Source organism: Diuraphis noxia, unplaced genomic scaffold, assembly GCF_037042655.1.
Source record: "Diuraphis noxia isolate RWA-SAM2 unplaced genomic scaffold, SU_Dnox_SAM2 contig0002, whole genome shotgun sequence".
Lineage (NCBI taxonomy): Eukaryota > Metazoa > Arthropoda > Insecta > Hemiptera > Aphididae > Diuraphis > Diuraphis noxia.
Genome location: NW_028301712.1, coordinates 64773298 through 64794066, shown reverse-complemented (window position 1 = coordinate 64794066; position 20769 = coordinate 64773298). Strand labels below are relative to the sequence as shown.

Genomic DNA, 20769 nt, shown 5'->3' with positions numbered 1-20769 from the left:
ACAGTGTTTTATTTTATTTTCCTAATTTAAATATTAACCGAATTTATACTTTATATATTTAATAATTTGCAGCAATAACTGATTGATGTTTTAAATTCAAAATAAGTCTTACTTCTTTTTTCATAGTATTAGATGTTAATATTATTTTTTATCTTAATATTTTATTTTCATACTTTTAAATGGTTGATTATGGATTAATGATCCAAACATAACAGGTAATTTCAATTAATTTTCTAAAATACCTACCTGCCTAATTTTATATATTAATAATAATTTGAGCCTTTAAAAAGTTGATTATTTTTAGATGTATCAAGAAATCATAGTTCATGATATAAAAAAATATATCTGTGGGTTTCATTTGTTATTATGTTGAAAATAGATTATATTTTTTTTTTCTGAATTTTTTAATCACAACATTCATCAATATTTTACAATAGGTACCTATTGGCTATTATGAGGCTAAACAAATTTTAATTATTATTTGAAGTATTTGTATTCATTCATTATTTCAGTTTACACAATTCTTATAATTTAACATGGTAAAAAATATGAAAACATTTTTTTTATCCATAAAGTATATATTGACAAATGATTATCAAAATGAAAATTTTGATTAATTTAATTTTTCATTACAATATAATATATGATATTGTATACTACTCAAGTGTCTACTTTACTCTGTAGTATAACTTAATTGATTAGATTACATAGCACCTATGAATTGAATTATGTCTCTGTTTCTATTTAATATGAGTTATTGTCTCAATTCAATAATAAAACAATAAAAATTAATCATAAAATATATTACAAAAACTCAAAGTTTTCAACATAAAATTATTACAAATGTCATAATCATATTGAATTAAACTTGATACTTATAACAGCTTATGACCCTGTATAATTTGGTTTTCGCTTTTCAACAAAAGCCAAGAGTCCTTCCATTCTATCTTTTGTTGGAATTATCTGACTATAACAAAATTCTTCGATGGCGCAACCATTGTTTATGTCCACTTGTTGTCCATGACTGATCGCTTTCTTAGCCATTTTTACAGCAAACGGCCCATTGGGTATAATCTCTCTAGCGATTTGTAAAGCACACTTATAAGCACTTGTACCCTCTTCATTTTGTTCACTTACTCTGTTTACAGCTCCATATTGTAAAGCCTGCTGTGCTTTAAAAAGTCTAGCAGTATAAATCAACTCTTTGGCTAGTGAACCACCAACTGCTCGGGCTAAACGTTGAGTGCCACCAGCGCCAGGTATTATGCCAAGTCTAGTTTCTACTAATCCAAAAATGGAATTGGAAGCACTTACAATAAAATCACAACTTAAAGCCAATTCAAAACCTCCACCTAATGCAGCACCATCAACAGCAGCAATAACTGGAACAGGTACATTTTCTATAACATTAGCTAAATTACGTATTTCTGATACACGCCTTCCGACATCAGAAGTTGGTAATTTTAAACGTTCTTTTAAATCAGCTCCTGCACAAAATATTCCCTTTACTAGACTTCGAAAAATAACTGCTTTTGTATCGGTGTCATTGTACAATTGTTTAAAAGTAATTAGTAACTGATCAATCATATGCTTATTAATTGCATTTTTTGACCCAGGTCTATTGAGACCTATGACCACTATACCTTTATCGTCATTTGTTAGCCTTTCAACATTGATTAATTCTTGAGTATGTTCTTGAGTTGGCTTAGTAGAAAACTTTTTAAATACAAAACTTTTAATGTTCGATTTTGATAACCTATTTATAATAAACATTGTAAAATATTAAAATGGTTATATTTTATTACTATTTAATATTTACATAAAACACATCAATGTATTTTTTAATTTGTAGACTTGTAGTGATTTAGTTATTTTTCACATGCTTATAATTATTATTCTGTAATTCTGTTCATTAAAATTTTAATGTTAGTCATTTCTGTGATAAGATAAAATATATTTATCCAATAATAAGTTTATCTATTAGTTCAAATGTCTTGTAAGTTTTGGTTGCTATAACAACAATTTTCAAAACAACTAAAATGTATTATATTTTATTAATAAAGCATAAATAACAGATAAGAGCTAGTTATTAATGTTTAATTTCAATTATTATTGTAAAAATTATTTTCAATAATTAGATAATTTCTTTGTAATCAAATTTAAAAATAAGTACCTAGTATAAATAAAAACTATAGTATTATTTTTCACTTTGTATATAAAAATTGTTACTTCATGTCGAAAGAAGTGTTTCCATTATGGTTAGAAGATTTATCGGAGTGAGTTGAAGATCTATGCCATCTCTTAAAAAATTATGATAATGATTTATATAGATTTCTTGAATTGTTATAATATACTGTTAATCAGAAACAAATTCATAAATATTTTTGTTAAATATAAAATTATCATTTTTTCAGGAGAATTGGAAGTTCTCGAAATATATCAACACGTTCCAGGAGAAATCGAAGAATATCAAATGCAAAAAGTGCACATTTTAGGCCAATTGAACCTGCAGTGCTTATGGATATATCACCAACATTATCTCTATCTCCAACAATACCTAATAAGACAAATGATTTATTTGATTTGCTTGATGAAGGCATAGATTCACAAACACAGCGTAGAGAAAATTCTGCTCGATATGGTCGACGAGCCATATCTAATGTTAAAAATATATCTAATCAAACTTCACATTATGTTCCTGATGAAATAAATTTACCTAAAAAACCTACTAACCGAGTTAATGAAGATTTTCTCGAACAGTCTTGGACATCTTTAAACTTTTTTAATCGCAAACAAAAAGGAAGACTTACTAGCAAACGACAAGGTAAATTATATTATATTTACTGTTATTAATATTGTAATAATAATATTAAAATATTCTTATAGTATTATTTATTATTAGTAGTACAGTTTTAATCAAGTTATTTTATTATCTATCCTGTTTTTTTTTTATATATATAACCATAAATTCTATACAATCTATTAGTCACTTTTATACGTTTATAGATCGTAAAACACCAATGAGTTTTAGTGTGGAATCACAATTGGACACACACATTTCAAAAAATGAATCTCAATCACATACACCTTTTGTAATACCAGAACTACCATCTGGATCGACATTAAAATTGGATATAACCAGCACTTGGGGTGATCAACATTATATTGGCCTCAATGGTTTAGAAATTTTTAACAGTGAAGGCCAATTAGTAAAAATCTCAAAAGTATGTCTATCCATAAAATGTAAGCAATTTTCTATCATTTTTTAAAATTATTTATTCAGATTTGGGCTGATCCATCAGATATAAATGTTTTACCAGAATATACATCAGATCCTCGAGTTGTACATAATTTAATAGATGGGATTAATCGAACAAGAGACGATATGCATTTATGGTTGACTCCATTTACTCCAGGTGCTCATCATTTTATATATTTAGAATTTGATGATGTACATACAGTAGCTATGATCAGAATATGGGTAAGTCAATTATAAATTAACAAAATATATTTAGTTGACTATATTTTAATTATTTCTCATGGGTGATACCAATAGAACTACAACAAATCAAGAATCCATTCTTATAGAGGTGCCAAAGATTTAAAAATGTATCTTGACTCTGAGTTGATATTTCAAGGGGAAATTGCTAGAGCGTCTGGTGGAATTATAGGATGTACAGATGCTTTTGGCGATGTAAGTGATTTAAGATAAATCTTAAGAACTTAACTAACCTTAATTTATCATCCTGTCGTTTTACATTAAAGAATACCATTTTAATTTAATTGCCCATGTTTAATCTGACATTATTGTATGTTTTATTTAAAATTAATATTATTATTTTATTATACTTAAGTATACATTTTGTTCTGAAATTATATTAAATAATAAGTTAAGTATGTAGAATTTTCTTCATTTTTTTCTTATTATTTATGTTAACTATAAATATTTATTTGTACTGCTTTTAGACAATACTATACACATTAGATGAAGATATATTAGAAAGTATTGCACACAATGATACTTCATATTCAATATTATTAGAATCTATCAATACAAATGATTTAATTTCTGTTGAACCACAACAACGTCCTCTTACAGCTGATACTGGAGTATAAAAAACTTATAATTTACTAAATATTTATTTGCTAATATATTAAACCTGTTCTAGATTATCAGACCTTTAACATGTGCACAACCAATTATCACAAATGTATCTTCTGATTCGTCTGAATCTAATTTGAAAGCTCAACATCAAATAACAGGATCAGTATTATGCCAACAATCATTGACTATTACTGTAATTTCGACTTGGAATTCATTAGATAATTCAGATTCAATGAATAATTGTAATTTTGTTGGATTGCTGGGATTAGAAGTATTAGGGGAAACTGGTGATGTTGTTAAAATAGACAGTATAAAATGTAATATTGATATGTCATCTAATGTAGACAAGTAAGATAATTCTTTTTTTATTGTTAATATTGTCTACCAACTATGTGTTTAATTCTGATGTTATATACAATACCATGAATCACATTTTTGTTTAACAATATGTTTACTGTCATTATTTTATTTATAATTACTAAACAATATTTAAGCATTATTAATATATAATATCAGAATTTATTATATATAATAATATATCAATATCTATGTATTTTGATACATTGAATGCATTTTAAATATTCAACATGTTATAGATTATTAGAATGTCATATTACCGATAAAGATTGTGATATGTGGACTTGTGAGTTACCAGATGAGCCTTTAACTTTGACATTACACTTTTTAGCACCAGTCCATTTGTCAGCATTAGTTATATGGAACTATAATGGATCGATAGAAAGTTTAGACTGTGGAGTATGTTTTATTTACTATTTTAATATATGTAGAAAATAATATTTTATTAATAGGTCAAGTTTATAAAATTGAATATTGATGATCATGAATTGGTTGAAAGAGGTACAGTTCAAGTAAGGCGTGGTCCAGGACATTGCCGATATAATTTTAGTCAAAAAATTCCTCTACTTCCAAAACATTGTCCTGCTCAATCTAAAGAATTAGCAACAGTAAATCCAAAACAACATATAAGTATGTATGTTTTTACTTTAAATTTAATTATACTTTATAAACATATGTACATATATATTATTCATTATTCATTCATTAATTTATTTAATTTTTTTTTTTTTTTATTATAGTTTTCAGTTTCTGTTAACTTTTTTAATCACTGTTTGTTTTTAGTTTTATTAGTATGTATGTATATTGGACTTATTTTTCGTTATCTTGTACCGTTTCTTATTAATGTATCTTTAGTTTTAATTGTCAAGCTGTAATAATTTTATATTGAGAGCTTTAAAAATAAAAAAAAAAATAAAAAACATATGTACAAATGTGTAGGTAACTGTCATTTCATTACATTCAGACAATATTATACTCTAATTTTTTTTATATTATTTAATTTAATTTAAAATGACCTGTATTGTTAATTTTTTACTGTCGGTATTAGAATTAAATACTTTCTGTGTTAAAGAAAATGTGAAATATTTAGAAAAATAATTATTCTGTTCTATTAGGAATAAATAATCCTGATTATGAGCATATAACAATTCCAATTGGTTTTGTTTACCAAATTGCTTTATTATCAACTTGGGGTGATCAATATTATATTGGTTTAAACGGCATTCAGTTATTTGATGAATTGGGACAAATTATCCATCTGGAGCCTAAAAGTAATACAATTTAATTTAAATTGGATAGTAATCATTATATGTAAAATATTTTGTGTTAATAAGATATTAGTTGTTGGCCAAGTAGTGTAAATATTCTACAGAACAATAAAAATGATATTCGTACGCCTGAAAATCTTGTTGATGGGATCAATGATACTATAGACGGTGCTCATATGTGGTTGGCTCCAATTTTACCTTCAGAGGTTTTATTTTTATATCTATTATAAATATGGAATATTAAAAAGTATATTTAATTAATATTTTTGTATAGGTCACCAAAGTTTATATTGTTTTTGATGAACCTACCTATGTCTCAATGTTCAAAATTTGGAATTATGCAAAAACTCCTTCAAGAGGAGTAAAAGAATTTGCTGTAAGAGAATAACATATTTTCTAATTATTTTTAAATGACTCATATTTGTTATTTGTGTTTATAAAGATTTTAGTAGATGATCTGCTGGTATATAATGGGATTTTAGAATGTTTCAAAACCACATCAACATTAAATCAGTATTCCACTGTGATTTTTGATACCTCTAAGGAGCAAAATGAAGCTATTTTTGAATTGTCGACGTATGTCTTTATAGTATTAGTTATATCTGTATCTAATATAGTTTACAAAAATCACAATTTCCCCATCATAGCATCATTTAGTTTTGACACGGTACGCAGTGGCAGCCAGTACAAAGTACAGGCACCACTGTGACCGGTCTACGACTTTATTAATCACTACCATGGGTGATAACGACACAACACCGTCAACTCTCCCTCTACGCCAAAAAGGCTAGATGGGACGGGAAGATGGGCTGTGCCAGACGAACCGCCGAAAACTTTGACTTTTTGCCTAACCGTCTGAGCAACAACTCATGGATCATTGTGACACTTATATTTGTATTCTGCAAGTTTTCTTTTGGTTCCAACTAAACATATAATTTTATTGTGTAACTACAAAAAAATAAAACCACCATTATCCGAACCGCGAGTTGTATATCATTTTGCATCACCCCTGAGGCCACGTCAGTTCTAATATAAATAAACAATTTAGTGTTTGTGTTACTTACATAAATAATGTAAAACTTTCCACTGTTTAGAAAAAAATGCAATTAAATTCTTAAAACTGTAGTTTGTGAGAAGGAAATAATTTCAAACACATGAGCCTATAAATACTATAAAGAAAAAAATGCATTGAATAATATAAGGTCTTAAGTATCAAAGTAACATAAATTTATTGTATTAAATAATGTCACTATACAATGCCTAAGTAGTATAGGAATTACGGAATAAAATAAAAGCCATAAATCACATAAAAATGTCCATAAAATTACTCAATTACCTTAAGTTAACAATTGAACCTATATACAATTATTATGTTTAAAATATAAAATATTGTTTTATGTATTTTAGTGCAAATGAACTAAATAGTTTGAATATTGAAGGCATGTTATTAGATAATGTTGTGGACCAGTCACAAAGACCATTCACATCAATGTTACCATCTTCAAGATTAATAAATTAAGAATTCTTAAATATTCTAGATTTAAAAAAAATCCTTATGTAGTTATGTTTGTCCTACTGATATTGAATGTATGATATTGTATAGTTGTATAATTACCTTTAAATATTTTTATGATTGTATGTAAGTGTTAGACATATAATTTATTAAAATAGGTTAAAATGTATCATACTTTTTTTATTTATTTTATAATTAAAATCCTTCGTTTATCTTATATCTTAAACAAAAAATCAATTGGACTATGGCAATAAAAGATTCACCTATTTTTTATTTTGTTATAAGTCTTCTTTTCCATATTTTGAACTCATAATAAATTTGCCTTTTTTTTTATGCTGTAACTATAAGTAGTGTTAAATCATAAAAACTAAGATTTAAAATGAATACAATATACATATATTATTTAATGTTGTAAGCCCATTAAATGATCAAGTATTGTTATATTTAACTATAATCATTTTATTAAGTCTTTGAAATGATTTTGTCACGGGTTTATATAAAATATCATAATCCACTCGACTAATAGTCTTACTGTTTAACTTTCTATTGATTAACATTATTGAAATTTCAAGAATATAATATTATTGTTTTTCATGCAAAAAGTATTTTTGTTAAATGTAATAAAAACTATTACAAGATTCAAAAATTGGCCCTTTAATGTCTACTTCATTAAAATAAAATGAACAAGTGCAATTTTAATAAGAGCCATCTGTATGTACCAAAATTATAATACTTTAACAGACTCATGAAATTAGTATAATAGGTACTAGTTCTGTTAAAAATATTGTTTATTGTAATCTACTTAACAATGTACTTTCAATAACACTAGTACTTGTAAATGTTTCTCCTACAATATTTATGTTTTCCAAATACTAATACCATTAATTATTTGATTATTCATGAATTAAAATCAATGCTGATGATATAATGTACTCAATGATGTTATGATTTCAGTTGCGGAATGAAGAGGGTGTCGGCAGTTTGTTTTCTCTCTAGCTCATGTGCCACATAAACAAAACACATTCACACAAAATCTTTCTTTTTGTTATGTTTTTGAATACCCCATCAGGTACAAAATCTATAGAGATTAATATTTTTGAGTGAGGAAATTACATCGATTTGTCTAATTATTGTCTCAAAACAATTCAAATTTACGATTTGAGTCGAATACTCTGTCAAATAAGAATAAGAATATAATACAAAAAGCCTAACCGATTTGTCATACTCTTCAAAATATTATTCTCTATATTTTTTGTACTAGATGTTTTTACTCATAGTAAAATAAATAAGAAGTATGCTCGACTGATAACAGTGCGCATATTTTGTAAGGGCCACTGAGTAGGCAATAAAAATAAAGTCAAGTGACGTCACGCGTTTTGCATTATAACAGTACAATAAATATTATTACAAATAATAATAATATTACATAATATAAAAATATTATTAGATATTATTATTTTACAAATTTCTGTATTTTTTTTTCTTTTGTTGATTGATGGTATGTAGTTTTTGGTTTTGTTTTTTATTTATTTCCCTAATTCTAAAGAATATTCTTGTTTGAATAATTGAGTTCAGGACCTCATCTGGTATCATCTATGTTGATTGTCGACATGTATCTTTTGTCATTGTCCTTAATTCAAATATAAGTCCTGCTGTTTTTTTAATGTCATCTAAAAAGTCAGTTTAATATCAAACATTTAGATTTATACAAAAAATATAAGTCCCTAATTATAATGATATTTATAAACAGTTCAAATTTGTAAAAGTGTAAAACAACAACATTAAGTGGTTATATTTAAAATTGGATTTTGAATATTTATTTTATTATGATATGAATGACCATGAGGTGTATAGTATAAATTAATAAAAAATATAAAACATTTTTTTCAATTTAATTTAAATTTGGTTCATACAAATAAAAACTTATTCAGAAAATATTTGAATTGAATAATTGCATACATATTTAGATATTTTTAAAACTAAAAATCCTTAGTCTTAATGATGATTTATTACATCGATTCAATTACTCTCTGTTAATATTATTTTTGATCAAAATTTGTCTATCAACATTCAACATCCTTATGTATAAATCAATGTAATCATATAACTTTACCATTTGATTATGCCCTGCAATTATGAACTGCACATGCAGGGTTTATTTTAAATATATGTATATGTATAGAGTTCAAAAACCACTTGACTAATTAAAAATAAAAGAGGATTCTAGAGTAAAGTAGGTACGTAAGGAATGAATAAATAACACCAGTTTTGTGAATTTAGAATTTATAATATTTTTATTTCTCTTTGACATGTACAGACAGTTAATACACAGCAAAACATAACATTTTAATGTATATGACACCGGCAATATAGACAATTCAGGTATTTTGCAAACTACCTAGGCATTATACATATTGGCGGTAACATATTATACACTAAAACAACAGACATATTATTATTGAAATATACAATAAGTAAAGAAATATAAAATGTAAAATAAGTTTAATTATAGTAGCAAATATAAAAATATTTATATATTTATTTTACTTTGGCGCTAAGGAACTATTATAGTGCTCTAGTTGCGCGGTGTCTATGTTCATAAACGCGGGAACGGCAGTGCAATTGCAATACGTAAAGATCGTAAAAAAACTATGTCCCCCGAATACACAAAAAGACAAGGCAATGCACATGCGTGAACTAGGACGAAAGCACGTATCGTGTCGAGCATACTTTTTATTTATTTTACTGTTTTTACTAATCAATCATAAAAAAACTATTTTAAAAGAAAACGTTTTATTTACATTGTAAAAAAATCAGAGACATTAGGTTTAGCACCTGGATTTGGTAGTTGCACAATAAGTTGTTGATGAATGCTAAATATGACCATTAGTAATTAATCTGCCGGCGATTATCTTAATTCCTCATAGTGGCTTTCTCAAAATCAGAGGATTGCATTTTCTTATTCATCAGGGAACAACCAGATGCAACTCTGAGTATGAAGTTAAAAAATTTGGAGAGCGCTGATTAGTTATATGAGGGACGGCGCGTACGCAGTCCCAGCTACCAAAAATTATGCGTCCGAGGTATCCACATTAGGGATACTCGCAGGGGTCAACCAACTCGATGTGCAATGAGCAGGCCTCACCCTGGAGGAACCGCCTATTTGATCACGGTTGACCTCCACGCCAGGTAAGTATGCTTGTATCCCGTTTCCAGGGCCACTATATGCTGTCCGAGGTCCGCTGCAGCCAGGCACATAGTGCTCGGCAGTCACTGTTCCTGCGGATTTAAAGTGCGTTTTCTAATGCCCAAAAACTTTTGGGTACCGTTACCCGTATCATAGCATTCTGTTTTAGAAGTCGAGCTAAATGCAACGCGTTTTGAGCGTAACACGGCTTGCAAAAATCGTTTGTCGTTCAGCGAACGTTGACCGGTACCGGTTTAACGCCATCTAACGGCGGTACTAGTGCCATTGCGGAATCGTAATCCGTTGACCGTGCGGTCAGAGAAATAGAACGAAAACTCGATCCTTGCCCCTTGGTACGGAACAAGCGCCCGACGGTACATTTTCATCATTCGTACGAATCGCGTCTTTAAAGTCTACGATGTGGTAACATCCAATTCGCGCCACCGAAGTACCGGACCCCGTCCGTGTTCACCGATCAGCGTTTTCCGTGCGCGCGTGTAATGGTTCACCGCTAGAGGGCGTAGAGAGTATGTATTTTCTTTATACCGCCCAACGTAAACTGCCATTTGAGTTTTAACAAATTATGAGTATTTGTCGTATCGTGTAGATGTGGACGGTTAATTAATTGAAACAATATCGGTGTCGAATTAATTTTAATTTATGAAACCAAAAAAAACTACAACTCGAACAGACAAAATGACACTTGTTGCAAATCATTGTAACATTGTTTTTTTGTTTAGTATTAATAAATCTAAATGTATTTTAAAATCAGTGAACACTACAACTGTACGCGTTCGTATTTGTGATTGATTCGTTAGAATCACGGCTCGTCACGATGATTAATAAAATCTTAAATTAGTTTGAAATTATTATTAAATCTATTACTATACCTATATTAGCGATTATACTTGGAATTTTCTCAAAATAAATTTATTTATCGGTAATAAATATTGATATACCCTGACTACTTCATGTCAGCTTGTCGAGTGTTTCGGAAAAGTGATGGTGGAACATAATATGGGAAATTAATGGACTGCGTATTTAAACTTTTTTGGAACCTTTTATACCTTATTTGAGCGTAGGATTACCAACCGTCCTTCATTGTAGAGGATCGTCCTATTACATTGGTTTGATTTGTGTTGTGTCCAACAATCCTGTTTCCTGTAAACTTTTTGTAAGACAATCCTACATTTCTGCATTTTACAAAAATACCTATTTATATTTCATTATTATTAATTTATTTTTAATTTAATCAATTTTACTATTTATATATACCACAATGACCTAGATGTGTTTGTTAGTTATCATTAAATCAAAAATACCGTAAGTTGGTTACAGTATTACTTTTTAAACTATGTAGAGCCTTATTAGCTATGGCGCATAGAGAAAATGGGAATTGTTTATAAGTTAACCAGGATAAATTACCATTATGGTGATATTTTAATTTTTTACTTTTCACTTCCTCCCCTCCACCCATCACTAACAAAACCATAGCTGTAACCATAAACTATGATATAAATTGCAGTATACGAAAAAAATTGAACTACAATAACACTTTGAAAGTTGGCACCCTATTTGAGCGAGTTTGGTATTTAACTTTTAGTCGTTATGTAGCTGAAGGATTTAAAATACCCTGGAAATACTTGTCATTATATTATTAACATAAACTGATATTTTTACCTACTACGATTCGTGTACAGGCGATTGACCATATTTAGTGACAATGTTTTTTATACACATTTTGCTTAGTTGCTTATATAATTATATAACCATTAGTATATTAAGCTTTGTACACTTATATAGTTATATTCACAGGTTTTACTGTTTAAGTGACTAACGTACTTCAGTCTATAGATTTTGACGTTTTAAGTTACTTAATGTTAACCACACTGACACTACAGCAGTACAGCATATATTTGAAGGAATAAAACATAAAAACATGCCAACTTGGACGTCACAACCGCATGACATAGGCAGACATTTGTGTGGGATAACATTATCGTGTAGTAACCATTAATAGGTACGATGAATTGATATAAAATCAAATTTATAAATAATATACCTATATAATGTGAGAATGTAAGATATTCTGGTTGTTTTTTTTATGAAATTAAAGCTATGTTAAGATTTTAATAATGTGTTAATATTATAACTTAAAAAATTAGCAATAGCCTATAGATATATAATACATATTGTAGAGCATTCAATATAGAAGAATTGACTACACAATATTTATTTTATGTGTGGTTTCTATACTGCTATAATATGCTATCTCTTTTATTTTATTATTTTATATACTATATATGTACTTGATTGCAGCATCTATGTAAGTATTCAAATATCACATTGTTTTGTCTTTTGAGATTTGTAGGTAATCTAACTTCTAAGCAGCTAGGTAGGTACTTCTATTATTTTTACACACATTGTCTAGTCACGTACGGTACACATGTTTAATTTACCTTGAAGTGTATTAGAACGATGTGTTGTATTTTTCATGGCGATGCCACCTATTTTACATACCTATTATAGGCGTTATAGTTATATAAAATATTTTTTATTGTGTGTTTTTGTTTACTTATACTACGATAATAACTCATAACTCTATATAGCCAAAGAGTGTTGCCGAACAAAAATATTCTATAGGTTAAATCTTACATTCTTACTATATGGGTCAAATGTAATTTTTCCGTTTGGTAAATATCAATAAAATAGGTTGTTTTCAAACATTCAAAATATTTTTAAACAATTTTTTGTATTGTTTAAGAATGTTTTTGGTTTATACTTGTCTACACACGCGTCATTAACCACGTCATGCCGCATAATAAGACATCGATGATTCCACACAAGTGTGCAACGGTATCGTCAAAAGTTCACGAACCAGTACATTTTACATTATGAATCGCGTGCCACTTGCCAGCGTTAAGAATATTTTGGCAAGTTTTGAATGTTTCCCCGTCGGAATCTACATTTCAGGAAACGCTGCAACGTATATAGTTTTAAATTTAGAGGATGGTGCGCGGGCGCGTGCCATTGTCGGACATCAACTCTCTCGGTGTTAGACGGCAGTGCCACCGACATGTATCGCACAATTTACTGGCGATTTCTAAGCCACTCCTTCTGCTCGTGTAACCGGGTGGTATGAATCCGGCTTGAGACCGTTTACTGGAATGTGCGCATAATAATAATAATAATAATAATATAGTGTAATAAAACGCCGTGTAGAGATTTACGAGACACTATAGCGGCCACGACCGGTACTCAGTCACGGCGACCGAACATATTCCGCCGGCAGATGGCGGTGTTATCGCATCCCGTCTGACTTCGATCACTCTCATCCGCGAGTTTACCGTTCTTTGGACCGCAACCAGGACGCTACTCACATGCGACCGTGGCTCGGCCGGCGTCAGGCCGATGGCGACTGACCTCAGCAATAGGATATCGCGTGGACCAAGGCCGGTTATCGGTTTAGGCGCGAACGTATTTCTTGGTTCTGCAGCGGCGTGGCGGGCTGGTCGCGTTACTTAACCGGGAACGCAAGTGCACTCGGAATACTTACTTGGTGTCGAGGTCAACCGTGATCACCGAGGCGGTTCCTCTAGGACGAGACCGTTCCATTGCACATCGGGACGGTTGACCCCTGCGAGTATTCCAAATAGGAATATCTCGGGCACGTAATTTTTGGTAGCGGGACTGCGTTCGCGCCGTCCCTGATGGATATTAAACGATTTAGGTGAAACAAACTTGTATTTGTTAAAGTTAAAGCTTCGGTACATTTTGTATTCGATTAAATCTCGGAATTCATCCGTAATGTCTGACACAGCCCGAATTATGCGTGGCAGATGAGAGTTGCATTGTATTATGTTTTGTCATTTGTTCAATAATTCGTGTTGTTTATTTGTATATTTGTCTACATTATTCATCTTTCATCTACATATCACTGCTTGAATTTCTACTTCTTGAAATGTTAGGATTTGTCATTTGTAATAATATTCATAATTCAAATTACTTTTAAGGATTAAAATGTCCATAGATAGCTTATACCATTGATTATAGAATATAATCAATGCTTATACGCACTACCATGACTGGATGAGTAACATTTTATTTCCTGATTATATTTGTGGTTATTTCACAGTTTCATACAATATGTAAAATATTGTTAATAAAAATACATATATGATTTGTACTGCAATTTAAAGACTAAATCCTACGATTTTATTCTTCTGTCCGTGTCTAATCATCTTTGGTATGTTATCATGGTTGTAATAATTTTAAAAATGATATTTACTTTCACGTTTTTCCTATTCCTTTGACCTCAGCTAAAATGATTTGAGTTGTTCAATGTAATTTGTCAAGTCTAAATATGACTTGCGTTTTTAATAACAATAAACGTTAATAAGTTTTAAGTTTATAAAATATAATTGCACATTATTTCTAATAATATGTAACTTAATTGTATTCAAATAATATACAGTTAGTAGTTGTACATAGTTGTCAGTATATCCTAGAGCGCGCTGCTAATATCGAAGATGAATGAAGTATACCACAAAATGATTACACGAGTATCGGATAGGTATCAAATATTCGATTGTTAAATTTAAACAATAAAATACCTAGGTAGGTTAGTATAAAAAAAACGTTAGTAATAAATTAATTACGTGAAATATAATTTTTTACGATCCATTTTTATTTTCAATTTATTATTTTAATAAAAATATAATAATATTAACTGAAAATGTTACGGATAAATATGATGTTAATGTCTTAAATTAATTATTTTAGTAACCTGTTTAAAATCGATATAATTAATAAATAATTCAATATTTGATTATAAATGGAGTAGGTATAATCTACTAGACCTAAGTATTCATTTTTAATTTATGTATATTCGGTCAATAGGTACCTGCCTTAGTTATTATTATCATAGAAATGAAAATAAATATGCACTAGATTTGTTGTACTACTTGCATACAAAAATAGATTTTAATTAAATGCCGCTAGGATTTTATATTTCTGGAAATTATTATGAATGTTGCTGAACTTGAAAGTTGAAAGTAGAACACATTTCTATTTTCGTGACTGCCGTTAAACGAATCTCATCATCTCACACTAATCATTACGGTTTTGTGCAGTTTTAACACATACAATTATAAAACTTTTTTATTTGAATTCTTTTCACATAATAAAATATATTATTCACGAATACTCAATAAAATAATGACTATTTGTTGGGATAATAATTATTCTGTGGACATTTAAATTGTGTGTAGGTACTAGTTATTATATTCTCTATTGCGTATCGGGTATTTAAATAATGGAGCACTTCAAATTTCGCAGTCAAAGTTATAGCGAAATAGCGAATCATATAATTCAGGTAAATTGTGTCTTATAATACCTATCTACAAGTCTACAACTACAGTGAATTATAAAACAACACCATTTGGTTGAAAAATTATTTAATATTTTACTGACGTAGGTATCATTAAAGCCAAACACTATTATTATTGCACGGAAACATAAATATTATATACGTTATATAGTAGGTAATGCAATGATAAAATATTAATTGTTATTGGCTGGTATAATATTAGCAACCAATCCACGATAACAAAGTAAATGGAATATATCTTGTAAACAGTTATAGTGTTGACTTTTAAATATATTATATAGTTGTACCTGATATAGTAGTATGCTATAGTTGTATGTAGGTGTAAGTATTTTATTTGTATCTTAGGGATTTACCACCATTCACCAACAATAATTATGATTTTATCTTGGTTCACATTTGTATACATTTTTAACTAATAGTTAATCAAAATGACAAAATGTAAGGAGTAATTATAATATTGTTACTTATAAAATATGATGTGATCCATCTATTACCTATAGGCAGTGGTGTAATAAGGAATTGAGTTTTTTTTTGGGGGGGGGGAATTATATATTCTTAGCAAAATCTGTAAGCCTCGTACTTTAACTTAACGCACCAATTATAAAGTGTTAGCAGTAAGATAAAAAGTTTTGGGGGATCTATCTCCTTATCCTTCCTTAATTACGCCTCTGCCTATAGGTAGTCTATTTGCATATTTAATGTGTGTACATATATATAGGCTAGAGTCAATTATTATAGTGTAGGTATTTAACACGATATATCCAGGTATTTTCATTTTCTCTGACGACTTGTCGGAGTCATGATATGGAATTTGACTACTTAAATAATTAATTGATTACCTATGTTAAAAGAATTATAAACTAATAAAAGTTATTTGTTATAGCTCCTAATTTTAGTAAAATATATGTATTATGTTATACTATTATATATTGTATATATATTTTTTTTATATTACTATTTTACTTAAAAGTTTTATATAATATATACGTAATATGTATAGTGTATACCTATATACATATTATGAGTAATGATGAATATTATGAAGTTATGACTCTATACAATAATTTATTTATCATTGCATCTACTATAGAACATAATATATAATTACAATTTATAGTATGAGTCATGAATGTATAAATCATAATAATAATACTTATATCAGGTTCTAGAACTCAGAAAACTCGATTTCATTTTACCACTTTGGAACCAGGATATACGGTTTTAATTTTTATTTGTTCATCTTTCATGTTGATAAATATATTTTATTATTTATATAAGCTAACTGTATAATGACAACAAATAATATACTCATAAAGTTATATAAGCTTACCTGATTTAATTTATAGGTATTTTTTAGTTTTTAGTTTTTACCTTAGTATATAAATGTTTTGATTTAAATTTAACTTTCTAATATTTATAAATTATTATTAACTATTTATTTAAATAGACTCAAAATTATTATAGTTCTTTGGTAAACTAAAATGTATTTTAGGCTTCAAGACGGTTTACATTCCATTAGTCCCTTAAATTTTAAAATTCAATGCAAGTGTATAATTATTTTTATAACGAATACTAACAACTAGGTTACGGATTTACGATACCCAACGATGTCAGGACCAGAAAATACTTGTTGTATAAGCCTATGATAAACTATTACACTAATACAGTAATACTTAAATATATATTATAATATTATACATAATTTAGTTTATGATTAATTACGAAATTTAGTCATCTACTTAACAGGTAAACTTTTTAAGTCTATAGTTTAATATCGTAGTAAAAAATATATTAGTTTTACTAATTACTAATTAATATAAGTTACCTAGTATTATGGAAGCATGACAAAATTTAAGATTAAATACGTGTACAAGAGAAACTACTCTAAGTCGTAGACCGTAATCATAACCTCATAACTTGACGCCAATTCAGTATTAAATGTACATTGGTGTTATAATTAATTACGATGCCACTGCGATCTGTGACATGTTTGTGCAAAATGGTACAATGTGAATATATGCCGAAACATTGATTAGGTAAAATCGGATTTTTATGATCTTGTCTCTGGTCACAGAGTAAATTTAATTAAATTTATTCCGTGGTACGGTGTCGATGTGTGAGTGCGTTCAGGATGATTCATAAAATCACAATTCGCCGTAAAGGAAAAACGTCATGTCAATATCTATTATTTAATAAATAATAACTAATAATTACTATAGAGTTTAAAGCTTAAAAAAGATAGACAGTTTAAAGATAGGTTTATTGTAGGTACAATACTATACTGCGTATATATAAATACTAGTAGTTACCTATCAAACTTAATTTTTTTTTATGTAATCCCTGTGATAACTTAAAAACTTAGAGTTTCATACGTATTTCTATAATATTTAAATCATGTATTTTAACTAAGTAACTATATAGGTAGATGATATAGATATAAAAATATGCGCACTATATTTATATTTGTAGTAAATATATTATAGAATGTATACAGTTAAAAGCTATGAACTTCGCGTTGATACTTTGATAATATTTATGGTTCTAACCTACACTGATTGGGGTTGGGATCCAGAAGTCCAAACACCCTCTCACCACCCGGGAAATTTTTTAAAAGTAGAAATTTTAGATATGAATATTGTTTCTTGACTATTGTATTGAGAATAATTTTTTATCATCGTAGCAATAATAACGAAAATAAATAGCTTTTTATATTTTATATATTAAAAATATGAGTATACTCTATAGTATATCTATATAAAAAAAAATATTAAGCTTTCCGAATGTTTTTCAGTTACTGCCTTTAGAGTATGACATGTCAATGATATGGTTAATGTTATCTGTTTGTTTTAAGTTTTATATTATCTAATGAATCATTCAATAACGATTGTAATTTGTTGTAGGGCTTGTTGTAAAAGCTAAAGAAAATTTCCAAATTATAACCATATTGTAATTATGGGCGTAATTAGGATATTGAAGTTCTGAAGTCTAGGAGATTACGCCCCTAGATAACAAAGTTTGAAAAGCAAAACAGAAGAGTGGTCCTCCACACTACCTAATTATTACTATTACAATTTCTTTACCTTAAGACACGTAAATAAAAATAGTACCTATGATATTCAACTTATCAACCTATTACCTATATTACCTTACACAATTAATTAAATTTTAAAATATTTAATATTATACGCATTGTGTGGTATATATCAATATTCAATATTGATTATTGATACTTCCTGTAAGCTGTAATTAAATACCTACAGTACTTTTTATAATTGCAATTTCGGACAGTACTAAGACTACTGCTAGAAATACAGATTGTGCACCCTGCAGAAGTACTTACCTACTGCTGAACTAACAGGCGAGACATATCATGTGACTATATATAACGCATGTAATGTACGTTTACCGTATACGAGTCATTGGGGTCATCCGCCGAAGTAACGGGCTAGACAATTACGTAAAGGACCTCATCTATAAATATATGTTATTAATTAGCCCTTATTTTATGAGGCATTGGCTTCAAAAAAATGTGCTCGCATTATGATAAAAACGATTATGAATTATAATATAACGTGTGATGGTTTAGATTTAAATAATGCACCACACACAATAAATATTACAGTCAGCTACGCGGCCAAAGTGTATATTACAGTCTTTCGATGAGTTTTTCTCAGTCTGGCGAATACAGGAATACATAATAATGAAATAATTTATACCGAAATGACGCCACACCAATGCATACGTACGTTATACCTGTGCAGTTGCGTTGCGCGCACGCATCCGCGTAGATTTATAATATTATGTATTATTATAATAATGGTCGTCGTGTCTGGGGTCTGTCGCCGTCCACAATAAATAAATATTAAATAATAATAAAACGCCGGTGGTAGACGGTGGTGGTTGCGACGCGGCTGGTGCCGAGAGACCTGTTGGGGGGCATTGTTCAAAACGGCTTCAAGGTCGTTTCGACTATACAATCCCGACGAGATTTGGCAATGCCGCTTTTGTATACGGCGGCTGCGACGACGACCGGCCCCGAACGAATACATAACACATAACTATCTATGATGACGATGATAATAATAATAATAATAAAAATATGATAAAATTTGAATATTTGATGTGTAGTCGTCGCTGAATCGTACACGACACTTTTCACACTTCACAGTGTTTATACTTATAGAAGTTTGACAGATATGGACGTGTCTCGCGGCGATGTACATTCCATAAATTTTTATGATTATCTTGGATCATATATTCAATATTGTCTAGTCGTATAATCGTATTATTGTGTATGATCAAAAATCTAAGATAATTATTCTAGTCGCACAATGTTTAATTATGAAAATTAAATGTTTATTGTTCAATAAAGTGATAAAAGTAAACGTATACAATTTTGTATAGGTATTGTCAGCGACTAAAATAAGTACTGTATTTCATATTTTTCCATGAATTAACTAAACAATAAATAAACAAGATGGGTATCTTTGAAAGTCCTACAGTAGTGCTTCCATAAAATAGTCATAGTCAATTAGGGTTAAAATTCTGGGAATGCAACAGCCTACAGCTAGTACTGCAGCCCTCACCAATACTGAACTTACAGATACCGCACCCCATCACGTAAATTTATTATACACCATATTACCATGAGACACTTAATAATATTCTGAGCGAAGCAATAATGGTCTATCGTCCATCCATTTGTAGTTTCTTATGCTTGTGGTATACTTACACTATTGTGACATTCGTGAGCCATCAGAAATTATACAATAGAAACTGATTTCTTAAAATTCCTTATATCCAAACCTTTTTAATATTAAATTCAAATTTAACAATTTATTTACCGGTTACACGAAAATCAGAACGACCAAAAACTCAACTATTTCCGAGGGAACTAAATCCTAGTCAGGCTGGATGCTGGCAGCCAAGCCCGCGCCACTGCCTCTAGTT

General features: G+C 29.1%; 2 protein-coding genes and 2 non-coding genes across 6 annotated transcripts; 2 read left to right on the top strand and 2 right to left on the bottom strand.

The window, feature by feature from the left end:
- Window positions 1–787: 787 nt before the first annotated feature.
- On the bottom strand, window positions 788–1915 carry LOC107167116 (methylglutaconyl-CoA hydratase, mitochondrial). 2 transcript variants are annotated; one of them, XM_089221617.1, is made up of 2 exons: window positions 1820–1915; window positions 788–1756 (listed from the first exon to the last, which is right to left on the bottom strand). In XM_089221617.1, the coding sequence occupies exons 1-2, from the start codon at window positions 1828–1830 to the stop codon at window positions 886–888; spliced, it is 882 nt and encodes a 293-aa protein (XP_089077743.1). In that variant the 5' UTR covers window positions 1831–1915; the 3' UTR covers window positions 788–885. The 2 variants fall into 2 exon arrangements, with proteins under 2 accessions (XP_089077743.1, XP_015371507.1); XM_015516021.2 differs by having other exon boundaries at window positions 788–1896.
- LOC107167104 (katanin-interacting protein-like) lies at window positions 1250–7516 on the top strand. Of its 2 annotated transcripts, none has more exons than XM_015516009.2 (14): window positions 1250–1391; window positions 2415–2824; window positions 3007–3224; window positions 3284–3481; window positions 3557–3694; window positions 3967–4110; window positions 4170–4453; window positions 4702–4861; window positions 4915–5092; window positions 5578–5733; window positions 5797–5936; window positions 6005–6106; window positions 6173–6306; window positions 7138–7516. In XM_015516009.2, the coding sequence occupies exons 2-14, from the start codon at window positions 2518–2520 to the stop codon at window positions 7247–7249; spliced, it is 2271 nt and encodes a 756-aa protein (XP_015371495.1). In that variant the 5' UTR covers window positions 1250–1391; window positions 2415–2517; the 3' UTR covers window positions 7250–7516. The 2 variants fall into 2 exon arrangements, with proteins under 2 accessions (XP_015371495.1, XP_089077740.1); XM_089221614.1 differs by lacking the exon at window positions 1250–1391 and adding an exon at window positions 2131–2276.
- Window positions 7517–10277: 2761 nt separating this feature from the next.
- LOC149058787 (U1 spliceosomal RNA) lies at window positions 10278–10440 on the bottom strand. The gene has a single exon (XR_016190639.1). It is a non-coding gene; the product is annotated as a U1 spliceosomal RNA (small nuclear RNA).
- Window positions 10441–13978: 3538 nt separating this feature from the next.
- Window positions 13979–14140, top strand: LOC149058786 (U1 spliceosomal RNA). Its single transcript, XR_016190640.1, has one exon. It is a non-coding gene; the product is annotated as a U1 spliceosomal RNA (small nuclear RNA).
- Window positions 14141–20769: the final 6629 nt, after the last annotated feature.